Raw genomic sequence first — 13,187 nt, forward strand, 5'->3', positions numbered from 1 at the left:
TATCCTAAAGATACCTTTTATGGAACTCCACTTTTCCTATTGCTTATAGTTTGGATAGGCCTTCTCAATGACATTTCCTTGCTCATCAGATCTCCAGGCTGCTGCATTTGAAATACTGTTTAACAAGGGTAGACATGCCCCCCGATTCTTTGATAAGACATTCCCTCGTTATGTGTGTGCCCTAGATGGCTGCTCGCATTGGGAGCTTCCAATCAAATGTTGTGCCTATCATGCCTATCATAGGCACAAAATAAACCAAACAGATTGTTTTTGGAGAAAATATTTACCGGTACTTAATTTTTTTCGTGGATGGGGCTGCTCTGGACAACGACATTAGAGGAATGTTTTTTTTTTTGTTTTTTTTTTTAGCATTACTTTGAGTACGATGTAGACACATATTTAAAACTATTCCCCATAGTTTATTCCGTTATACATTTTAATATCAAGTCTTAAGAGTTTTAGGGCTAATGTTTCACAGATACTTTTCAGCACAGTATTTCAGCATGCCAAAAACTACCCATGATGGTCTCCTCCGCTGTCTCCCATTACCTTCAGTGGGAAATGCTGTTGTCACACAATGGTGTAAATATACAGGAATGCGATCCGTTAAAAAAAAAAAAATATATATATATATATATATATATATATATATGGAATGTGTCTCAGTGGGACATGGGTTTTTACTATTGAGTGTTGTTCTTAGATCTACCAGGCAGTTGTTATCTTGTGTTAGGGAGCTGCTATCTGGTTACCTTCCCATTGTTCTTTTGTTTGGCTGCTGGGGGGGAAAGGAGGGAGGTGATATCACTCCAACTTGCAGTACAGCAGTAAAGAGTGATTGAAGTTTATCAGAGCACAAGTCACATGACTTGGGGCAGCTGGGAAATTGACAATATGTCTAGCCCCGTGTCAGATTTCAAAATTGAATATAAAAAAAATCAGTTTTTTTGAGAAATGGATTTCAGTGCAGAATTCTGCTGGAACAGCACTATTAACTGATTTGTTTTGAAAAAAATTTTTTCCCCATGACCGTATCCCTTTAAAGTATCTCATGATGCCTTTTGAGTTATACTTAGGATCATTGTCTTGTTATGGGAGCTATCCCCTTTTCAGCTATTTGACTGACCTTTTCACGTTGGCATCCAGAATTTGCTGAGTATGTAGTGGAATCTATTCTTTCTCTACACACACAATATTTCCTGTGCCACTGTCAGTAAACCTTATAAATGGTGCTTAGTGGTATGAGTTATAATTGGAATTTAGTGATGTCATTTGGTATTTTGCGAGGAATATTCTCCTCTGGAGTTTTAAAAGAAGTCTATTAACTGGTGCATGTTCTTGAAGTCTAGATTGTTTGAAGGTAGCATGCAGTTCTATTAAGAGAAACTTCTGACGGTACATAGGTAACACATGAGAAGATCTCATTTTGTTTTCAAAGGCTATTTTTGTCAGTTCTGACTCTTACAAAGGAAATGCCAGTAAGTTGGTTGTATCCATGTCCCGTAGAAGAAAAATCTGTAAGATGATGGGAGCACACAGTATTTACTTCGTATTTATAATGTTAGACTTTGGATGTTTATGGAAATGGTAAAATGGTGTAACAGAACCTTGGAGATATAAAATTTCAAGTTAAATGTAATACTGTTTCCTATAATGTCTGATGGTTGTGTTTAACTTAGATTCTTTTTTTGGAATCCAATGAATAACGTATATACTAGAGTATAAGCCGCCCCGAGTATAAGCCGAGGTACCTAATTTTACCTCCAAAAACTGGGAAAGCTTATTGACTCGAGTATAAGCCGAGGGTGAGAAATGCAGCAGCTTCTGGTAAGTTTCAATCAAAAAATTGAGGGTTTCTGCTCCCATTGGAGGTGCCGGCGTCTCGTTTTTGGATGCCGGCGAATATTCTTGAAGACTATTCTTGGACGCCGGCGACTATTCTTGGACGCCGGCGACTATTCTTGGACCCTGGCGACTATTCTTGGACCCTGGCGACTATTCTTGGACCCTGGCGACTATTCTTGGACCCTGGCGACTATTCTTGGACCCCGGCGACTATTCTTGGACGCCGGCGACTATTCTTGGATGCCGGCGACTATTCTTAGACCGTTTTTGCGCTTGACCCGAGTATAAGCCGAGGTAGAGTTTTTCAGCATATTTTGGGGGCTGAAAAACTCTGCTTATACTCGAGTATATACTGTACTCAAGAAGGGAACTTCGCACCTTTTTTTATTTTTTAGGAATGCATTACTTTTAATCATTTTGAGTATTTTCTTTAAATTCTTGTTTGCTGCTGTGTTTGAGGTGTAAATGTAAAACATGGTTGTATAATGAACATACAGGTGTAAAATGTATTTTCCATGTACCAGTATCTAGAAACTTAGAAAAATATCAGAATTATGAGCATTTCCCATTGGATCCAATTTAATTCTGTTTGATTTTCAGTTTTCTCTGCAATAATAAAATGGTACATTGTGCTTGAAGGTAACTAGGCTACATGAATTGGCAGCAGATTAATCCTATTTTTAAAAAATAATAAAATAAGGTGATCAAAAATACAAAAAGACTTTAATTGCAAATATTCTAGATATTGAATCCCATACCTTAACTATGTAAATTTCTTTACATTTTTTTTCTTCCCTATCCGTGAGTTTCTCATATCTGTTATCCCATGCATCATTTTTACGAAAGGGCAGTGTAACATAGGGATGTTTTGGGTACCTCCTGGTGTATTGTATTGTCTTTTAGGCAGCTAATATAAGGGCCAATGGAGGGATATTTAAGGCATTTGGCCCTGTTTTTTGCTTCACAAATTGGTCCTGAAAAAACACCCAGGATCACCTTTAATTTTCTCTTACAAAATAGTTTGCAAGTGACTTAAAGGGGTTGTTCACCTTTCAGTATGATGTAGAGCAGGCTATTGAGACTATGTGCAATTGGTCTTATTATTTAGCTTTTTGTTCATGAACTATCCAGTTTTGAATTTCAGCTGCTATCTGGTTGCTAGGGTCCAATTTAACCTAGCAACCAGGCAATGGTTTTAAAGAGACAAGAATATGAATAGAGGATGCCTTGAATAGAAAAATAAGTAATAACAAGTAAATACAACAATTGTAGCCTCTTTGAGCAATAGTTCTTTGGCTGCTGGGGTCAATGACCCCCATTTCAAAGTTGGAAAGAGGCAGAAGAAGAAGGCTAATAATTAAAACATAAATAATAAATAAATAAAACGAATACGAAATGAAAAGTTGCTAAGAATAGGCCATTCTATAACATACTAAAAGTTAACCTGAAGGTGAATGGCCTCTTTAAAATTTCACTCTTGGGGACTGTAAAAAGTGATTTAAAAAAAAAAAAAAAAAAAAATCCCACCTCAGACTTGGCATACTCCAAGGCAATGGGACAGATGAAATTCGACAAAAGTGCTGTCAAAAGAAGTGTAAAAAGCAGTGCAAATATACATGTTTTTTTTATAGTACTGATGTCAGGGTTGACTAAACCCAACCCTAACCTGGCTCAGCAGCACCTGTACCCGACCATAACCCAGTGCACGCCTTTATTATATACCCACATATGCCCTGCCCAGGGTGATGTCACAGATGGAGGCGGGGCGCACCAGCATGAGTATATAAAAAGGCACACATGGAGGTGGAATGAGGCAGTAAAAGTCACAGTAGAAAGGCCCAAAAACATTGTGGGCATGTCAGCCCCACACATCATTATTTTACAGATTTTTTTTTTTAAATAAACACAATTATATATGATGGGAAAATGGGCTGTTAATTGTATGTGAAGATAGTTGCACATTTATTATATAATTTATTTAATTTTGCTTGCTGTTATCACTATCATTTTGGTTGCTGTGGCAACTGGCTTAATTCTAAAACTAATCTGCAAATATAATTCTGTAATTCTGAGGGCTATGTGTATACTCTTGTCCTAGAAAAAGCACATATACTTTCAGGCACATTATCATTTATTATTAATAATATATTTATAGCACCAGCATATTACACGGCACTGTACATGTTTAAATTGTCAGAGTTCATTAACACAAAAAGTCTGTCAATCTCTTTACCACATGCTTGCCCTGCACTGACAGCCTCTCCAGCCAATATTATAAGATTCCTCCTCACTAAGTTTTGGCATTTGTTTCTTCAAGAGAAAACTACTTTGAGACAATTGTCTAACACTAGAGCCTTTTGAGCGTCTGTCGTCTACTATTGGTGTGTCTGAGTTTGTTGGCTGTAATTAGTTTTACTTTTTGCCGTCTTTAGTTGAAAAATGTACAGTAAATGCCTAGGTATAAAAGAAAGTGAAACATCCTTTTGTCCTTTGCTCCCAAGAATAATGTAAACTTTCATGGTTGCAGGAATTTAAAATAATAAAGCCACAGATTATACTTTAACCCCTCTCTTTTTCTTTCCTTTCCCAGGAAATGACCTAGAGGCCTTACAGTTACATTGTGTGCATTCTTGTTACAGACTACCATCCACAGCGGATTCAATCTGGGAGCTGCACTTGTTTCCATTGTAACATTATTAACTACCTCAATAAACACAGAGGAAGAGGAGGGAGCTTCCAACAGCGAATCTCTCATTTTACCTTCTTGCATTTTACCTCTCTGATCAGAGATGAGAAGGACACAATATTAAGGGCACTTCAAGTTTTGCAGACTGGATCTGCTAGAGATTACTTTTTTTTTTTTAAATTTAATTTGCTGTCCCTGCAAGGGAAGAGGGTTTTCATCGCTGTTGATCAGTGTTTTTGTTCTGTTTCCAAGGAGGAGTAGATTCCTTATATGAAACTCCAAGTTGCTTGGCATTTAAAGGATTATTGAAGTTTTTTTCCCCTTAAGTTAATTTAATGTCCATTGACTGGCACTGGACAATTTTTTGAGCTTGTACTTCTCTGGTCGGTGATTGCGCGAAGGGTTGATACAAAACATAAATAACACAGGAGCCTACAACATTTTGCAATTATTTCAGCCGGCTTCAAAAGTTCAAGTTGTAAACTGCAGCAGGACTGCAAGGAATACTACAAAAGTCAGGAAAATCACTGCCTTTATCACTGCTTACACAGATTATCCAGAGCCTGCCTTGTGGAAATGCCTTTTACTAAACCTGTCTTTGCTGACTTCATTTATTATTTGACATAGCCGGTCAACTGAAGGCGTATTTCTGTTGCACCAGCAAGTTAACTTGTGTAGCCTGTGATTTGTAGGACACATATGTATTGCTGTAGTGCTCAGGAAAGTAAAATGGACTACAAGAGGCGGTTTTTGCTTGGCGGGTCCAAGCAGAAGGGGCAGCAACACCAGCAGTACCAGATGCCAGAGCTCAGCCGGACTCTGAGTGCACCTTTAGCATCCACAACTGCCGCATCATCCTTAGTTTCCTTGGGTAACAGTGGCAGTTGCCCCCATTCTGCAGCCCATACAACCCCTATTGCAGACATCCAGCAGGGTATTTCCAAGTACCTGGATGCTCTTAATGTTTTCTGCCGTGCCAGCACTTTCCTAACAGACCTTTTCAGCAGCGTTTTCCGAAATTCGCACTACTCTAAGGCAGCTATGCAACTGAAAGACGTGCAGGAACATGTCATGGAGGCCGCCAGTCGACTTACAGCAGCAATAAAACCAGAGATTGCAAAAATGTTGATGGAACTAAGTGCTGGAGCTGCTAACTTTAAAGATCAGAATGAATTCAGTCTGCAGGACATAGAGGTTAGTGTATTTGGTTATCTTTTCTTTTTTTTTTATACACGTAATATCAACATACATGTAAATCATTGTAGCAGTTATTCTGCATGTATTCTATAGATACAAATTCACAATGTTCTTCTTAGTCTTCTTGACTGTTTATCAAACTGATTTCTGTGTCGGGTCTTTTTTTGAGACTAAAAATGTTGTTCTATCCATTTTACGCCCTGTACACAGGCAACACTTTCTCACTCTTAAGGGCAGATTTATTAACGGTCGAATTAAAATAGTGTACAACGAAAAATAAACACCAAGACAAATTGAACTTTTAAATTGCAAAGCCTTTATTCAGAAATAACTTACTAAAACTCCACTTCCGCTCATCTTCAGAAAAGGCGACAGGGTGACCATCCATCCTGCTGTGCTCGATTTCTCCTCCCTGGCTGGATTCTGCATTGAAGAGAGAAGAGGATGGAGCGTGATGGAGCTGCTGCTCTTCTGCAAATAATCCTCACAGCATTGCCGGTAACAGCGATACATAGAAAGTGTATTTTCTATGACAGATATGATGGCCAATGCTGCGCTTTTTGCCACTATATTTGCCACTACATGCTGTCTTTTGTGTATAAATCCCCAAAGGCTCCACTACTAACACAAAGTAAGTCAACTCTGGCACATAGGGACAAGCGCCATCTCTTCAATGCCCCAGCCCCACTCTTCAATGCAGAATCGCTCAGTTCCGTTGCTCCCTTTTCCTGTAGTAGAGTTTTTTTTTGTAGTGGGGTTCGTGCTGGCTGTACGGGTCCCCTGGGGAAGGGGAGAGGTGGTAGCCCCCCCAAAGCGTTCAAGCTGCTTAGGCTGTTGGCTGTTAGTGCTGCAACTTCACCAACTAGAAACAAGAAAAGGGAGCAACGGAACTGAGCAAGTCTGCTACTTCAGTAGTAAAGGCAGGGTCTGGGTATTGTATAAAATCGTTCCGTGGAATTGGGGGGTTGCCTGAGCACGTGACACCTGACTTGTAATATAATGTGTTGTCACGCAAAGCCCCCCCCCTGCGGGTTTGTATGGGAGCTTCAGTGCCGGTAATGACATCTGCCATCCCGCCTGTGTCTCCAGCCTGACTGACACCCATGCGATTCTCCGGTGAGCTTCTGTAATGGCACCTCTCCCTATGTGCCAGAGGGGGGTGTTCGTGTTAGTAATGGATCCTTTGGGGACGTAGCGATATAGTGGCAGAGAGCACAGCATTGGCCATCATATCTGGCATAGAAAATACACTTTCCATGTATCGCTGTTACCGCCAATGCCGTTAGGATTATTTGCAGAAGAGCATCCGCTCCATCCTCTTCTCTCTTCAAAGCAGAATCCAGCCAGGGAGGAGAAATCGAGCACTGCAGAATGGATGGTCGCCCTGTCGCCTTTTCTGAATAGGAGGGGAAGTGGAGTTTCAGTAAGTTATTTCTTAATAAAGGCTTTGCAATTTAAAAGTTTAATTTGTCTTGGTGTTTATTTTTCATTGTATAGGAACAAATTTTTTAGAAACATCTTCCTATCACTGCACATATGCACCCTTGTGTGTTACCTGCCCAAGATCTGCCCTATGTGTGTAGTGGTAGACTTATACCACTTTAATCACCTTTAAATTAATTATAAGAATGATGTAGCGTGTGCTATTCTGAGACAATTTGTTTTCATGTTTTTGTTATTTGTGTTTTTTAGTTATTTAGGTTTTTATTCAGCAGAATAAACCAAAGATGATTCAATTAGCCCATGATAGCACGACTATAAATCTATGTAAAATGATAAATATAATGAAAATAATAATGAAGGAGAGGAGATCTACTCACAGTTCACCCCAGTCCATGGCTGCATAATACATAGCAGAAATCAAAAATTTTTATTTTTTTTGGAGAAATAACTCAACAGTAATGTAACTAGAGGGGGGCGGGACGTGCAGCCGGGCCCCCACCACTCCGTACGCCATTTTCTGCCGCCGGAGTCAGTGGAGTTTGAGCTGCCGGGGGACCCTGAGGGGGTGCCCTGGCCCAATCGCACCCCCTGCTCCCCGATAGTTACGCCACTGACTCACAATTTTTGATAACTGCTTTTTATTCAGCAGCTCTGCAATTTGCAGTTTCAGCAGTCTGGTTGCTAGGGTCCAAATTACATTAGCAACCATGCACTGATTTGAATAAGAGACTGGAATATAAATAGGACAGGGCCTGAATAAAAATATGAGTAATACAATGTAGCAATAACAAATGTATAGCCTTACGGAACATCAGTGACCCCCATTTGAAAGCCGGAAAGATTTCAAAGAAGAATGCACATACCGTATATACTCGAGTATAAGCCGAGTTTTTCAGCATCCAAAATGTGCTGAAAAGGTCTACCTCGGCTTATACTCGGGTTAGCGGGCAGTAGATGAGATTGCAGTCACTTTTAATCATTCCTATACCAACAGTTCATTTGGGGAGAGACTGCAATATCACACAGCGCCATCTGTTGGTTATATGAAAGAATAACAGTGCGCCCTCTGTTGGTTATTTGAAAAAATAACAGTGACTGCAATATCACACAGCGCCATCTGTTGGTTATATGAAAGAATAACAGTGAGTGCAATATCACACAGCGCCATCTGTTGGTTATATGAAAGAATAACAGTGACTGCAATATCACACAGCGCCCTCTGTTGGTTATATGAAAGAATAACATTGACTGCAATATCACACAGCGCCCTCTGTTGGTTATATGAAAGAATGACAGTGACTGCAATATCACACAGCGCCCTCTGTTGGTTATATGAAAGAATAACAGTGACTGCAATATCACACAGCGCCCTCTGTTGGTTATATAAAAGATTAACAGTGATGGCAATATCAAACAGCACCCTCTGCACATGGTAGTGGGACAGTGGGACAATGCACACAGTAATCCGTTTGGCAATTCTCTGTCACCATCAACTTTGCAAAGAAGTCTGGTTGATCGCTGGGGGGGGTCGCTTTGGCGGAATGTGCGCTGCTGGGAGACAGGGCTGTAGTTGTGTCTAGGCTTATACTAGAGTCAATAAGTTTTCCTAGGTAAAATTAGGTACCTCGGCTTATACTCGGGTCGGCTTATACTCGAGTATATACGGTAATTGAAAAACTATAGCAAATAAATAATGAAGACCAATTGAAAAGTTGATTGGAATAGGAATTCTATAACATTCCAAAATTAACTTAAATGTGAACCACCTCTTTAAATTAAACATTGTTTTTCCCCCCAAAGAATGTACCTCGGCGTATTTAAATTTTGCACTTCAGTTCAGGCAAACAGCTTTCCATAGATGGTAGAGGAAGAACATCTAGCTCATCCAGTAAACATTATGCAACCAAATGGTTTGCTTTTTGCATAAATTATAAATAAATTAAGGCATCTCCTAAGATTTTCCTCTATCTCCTGGCAAATTCTTTCTCTAGAATGAGAGAAACTCCCTTGTTCTCTCCTTGGTGTAGTCTATTTCCTTTCTGCGTTATCATGACCAGGCCAGATTTCCACTGTTCCTTGCCAACAAATATACTGTATACAAACTCCAATCTTTGGTGTGCAAAACTGTGAAATTCCTATGTAATGAATACTGCTGGTTTATGGTTAAAGTTGAAATGAGTCAAGTTCCACCAGTGTTTGCAGCATGAAGCAGAGATTTAATTCTTGTATATTAAGTGTATTTTACCTATTCTTTTAATGAATCTGTATATATTTGTAATTGCTTAAAATGTCGGCTGGTGTGATTATACAAATATTTCCATAACCACTCGTTGAACAGTTAGAAGTATTTTATTGAGGTTCTGCCTTCCAGTTAATGCCACTATGCATTGAATCCCTCAATCTCAATTTTGCCTGATATGCAGAGATGAGGAGCTCTTGTTCATCTACTGACTGGACATGTATAAACCTATCGGTTAGGCGGCGCACTCAGGAGCCCTCTCACTTTCAATTCACAGATTTTCTTTATTTAAACATCTCGGTACACCAAAAACAGCGCCATGAGGTCTGATGCATTTCGTGCTGTGTTTTTTGTGTACCAAGATGTTTAAAGAAAACCTGTTTTATCCGTGAATTGAAAGTGAGCGATTCTATTTTCGAGAGGGCTCCTGAGTGCGCCGCCTAACCGATAGTTGCATGCTGTGAATATGTTTCCCTTAGCGACGGACTCAGGGCGGCAGCACCTGAGTCACAACACAGTCCGGGTAAGAATTTTTATAAGAATATCTTGCGGTGTGCGTGGGGAGTTGATACCAATCCAGTAACATAGTGTAAGGTCCGGGGGTGGAGGCACCCGGGCCACATAGTGAAAACGGTGAGCGAGTTAGAACAATAGTCAAGATAATACCGGGAACTGATGTTACGAATTTTAAATTAATTAAGGAAATCCCTGATATAGCGCTGGATGTGTGTTTGTGTATATTTGAGCAGTGACATGTATAAATCGCTCCAAGATTTATTTGCACTATTTTATTAAGCAAAGTACATTTTTATTGCAAACCCTATTGGTCGGGCAAACCTGCATAGTGTGGGAAATAGTGTGAATCTTGAATAATCGCTTAAGTACTACATAGGAGGTGAGCGCAAAACAGATAATGGGTACAGTCTGCTACATGTCTACCTATAGCCATGAATCTGTTTAAAAGAAAACATCTCATTGGCTGCTTTGTGCTGCTGCATCCAGGCCCCTTCCTTTTTAGAAAGAAAATCAGAGGCAAAAATAATATTTCCATTATATCAATTAGGGATGCACCGAATCAACTATTTTGGAAGATTCGGCCGAATACCAATCCAAATCCTATTTTTCCTATGCAAATTAGGGGCGGGAAAGGAAAAACTGGAAAAAAATTGGTTTACTTCCTTGTTTTGTAACAAGTCATGTGAAATCCCACCCTGCCCACAATTTGCATATGCAAATTAGGATTCGGTTTGGCAAGGCACAAGGATTCGGCAAAATCCGAATCCTGCTGAAAAAGGCAGAATCCTGGATTCGGTGCATCCCTAATATCAATGACAGGAGGAATGAAGATGTATATGGTGATTTCTCTGCCAGCAAGGTGCACTTCGGGTGGTATAAATCCTTAAGTTATCCCGACACCTGTACTAACCCGATAGCACCTTTTTACCAAAACATTAGTTAACATAACGCACATTTTTCAGCACTTTTAGATTAGAGGCTTAAATGAACAGTAACACTAAAAAATTACTGTCCTAAAGTAATGAAAATATAATATACTGTTGCGCTGCACTGGTAAAACTGGTGTGTTTTGCTTCAGAAACACAATTATAATTTATATAAACAAGCCATGGGGGCAGCCATTCATAGCTGAAAAGGCACAGGATACAAATTACACAATGGGATTCTTCAGAAAGTATCTACTGTGTCCTGTGCTTGAATGACTGCCCGCATGGCTACACAGCAGCTTGTTTATATAAGCTATAGTTGTTTTCTGAAGTAAACACACCAGTTTTGCCAGTGCAGGGCACAAGTACATTAAATTCCTTTTCCTTTAAAGCACTTTTCATTTTTTGGTGTTACTGTTCCTTCAAATATGCAGGGCATTATCCATCAATATTTGTATGTTTCATGTACTGTATATACCACGTGGAGCATCTTATGTAATCTTTATTATCAGGGTTTACCAGTTTAAGGTTTCTGGCTCATTAAAAGATGATTATTGTTAAGAGATTCAGAAGCATTGAGGGGTATATTATTCCATGAGAGCATGTTTGTATAGGTATGTCTCATACAATGTTTTTTTTTCTTTTTTTTTTTTCTTTTTTTATATATTAGAGATGTTGCAATAAAATCAAGGCCAAGCAGTGTCCTACCTGTTGTCAAAGATACAAATCTCTTTATATGATACGGATGAGGGAAATTTCAATTCATCCGCTTCAGGGCCAAAAAAATGTAATGCAGAATGTAGGAACTAAGCTGTGCAAAACGAAAAACATTTGAATAGTGAAATAATAACTTCAAAATAACATTGCATTGGAAAGGTTTTTGTACTGTTACTATTCCTTCTAAACTCTGACCTTTTCGTAGACCTGAAAATGTTTTGTTGCCCGTTAAATGTAAAATGGAAATCTATTTCTGACATTTTAAATGGGTTTTGTCAACATTTTCACTATTCTCTCATATTAGACAATATGTATATCAAGTATTTGGTTTATAGTCTCCATTCCATGTTTTTCCTGCCAGCAAAATATATGACGTTAAGTTATTTGAGATTCCTTGCTTCATTGATGTTGTTGCAGGCATCAAGTGACTAAAATAGAATTTCCATTTCCTCCTCTTCAGTAGCCAGCTGTTTTGTAAAGGAAACTGGCTCTCTAAACTATCTCTGTTTGCTTATGTCCATAGCCTGGACTTGCTCTTTAGTCCAGCAAAGCTTCCACCTCAAACTCAGAAAAAAGTTTATAGCTAGGCTATAAGATACAGCCTTCGAAAACACTGAAAGGAACCAAAACCTAAATATCCAGCAAACATTTATTAACCAGTGGCACAGACCCAAGACTGCTGACAAATAAAAAGGCAAGCAGAATTCCGAGGGGTGACTTTCTGAAAAAGGAAAGACAAAAAAGGTCTTTGTCTGTCTTAAAAAATTTTCATATTCTTTATATTAGGTTACCAGATCATGTGAACGTTTCCAGCTTGAAGCTAGAGTCCTGCAGCGGGTCAGGTACCCGCAGGTTACACGGAAAAACCTGCGGGTTGCGGGTATAGACGCAGGTTAGCGGTTCTCCAGGTTTGCGGGTCTTCTCAATAGCGAGTTTTACTCCTTTTTTTCTGATCACGCCTACTTCGAATGATGTCACTTCTGGTTTACAATGATAGCACTTCCTGTTTTACTCCTTTTTGTCTGATCATGCCTACTTCTAATGATGTCACTTCCAGTTTACAATGACAGCACTTCCTGTTTCTTGATGGTCAGCGGGGCCGGGTTGCGGATAAGGTACTTGCGGGTCGGGTAGCAGGTCCAATCGGGAAAGTATGCGGGTTGTGGTTCGGGTTTAACAAATTGGTCCCGTGCAGGACTCTACTTGAAGCTATATTGAATTGCATTTGATAATCTATATGCAATCAGTGCAGCAACTTGTGTTCAATAGAAACAACCCTTATTTTTTTTAATGATCCGGTAATCTTTATATATAACTCTGTTTTCATTCTTATTTGGTTTACTTTATTCAAAAAAACATTTAACGTTTAAAAAGATGACAGGAAGTCCATTCCATATCTAAATTAATTTACAAAATAAGCTTAACAAGTAGGTTACTATGCATTTAGCTAAATAAAGTATCCAGGTTTATATTTGTACCTGAAAACAATGTTCTTTCTAAAGTTGTGTAATTTTGCAAAAAAAATGGGTTTACTTTCAAAAGTTAGACACATTTATGGATGTGTGTAAATGATTCCTCATGCTCATGTGACAAAAAAGTTTTTTCTTCTTTCTTGACA

At 39.1% G+C, this 13,187-nt stretch overlaps 1 protein-coding gene across 2 annotated transcripts in view; it reads left to right on the forward strand.

The window, feature by feature from the left end:
• The window catches only part of garre1.S (granule associated Rac and RHOG effector 1 S homeolog), a 57,376-nt gene that overhangs the window by 9,834 nt on the left and 34,355 nt on the right, over positions 1-13,187 (forward strand). Inside the window, exon 2 of one of the 2 annotated variants that reach the window (XM_018240481.2) lies at positions 4,436-5,725. In XM_018240481.2, coding sequence (XP_018095970.1) covers positions 5,231-5,725 — 495 coding nt within the window. In that variant the 5' untranslated portion in view covers positions 4,436-5,230. The remainder of the gene's footprint in view (positions 1-4,435; positions 5,726-13,187) is intronic. The other variant, XM_041561214.1, reaches the window with a different exon arrangement.

This window comes from Xenopus laevis, chromosome 4S, assembly GCF_017654675.1.
Source record: "Xenopus laevis strain J_2021 chromosome 4S, Xenopus_laevis_v10.1, whole genome shotgun sequence".
NCBI classification, from domain to species: domain Eukaryota; kingdom Metazoa; phylum Chordata; class Amphibia; order Anura; family Pipidae; genus Xenopus; species Xenopus laevis.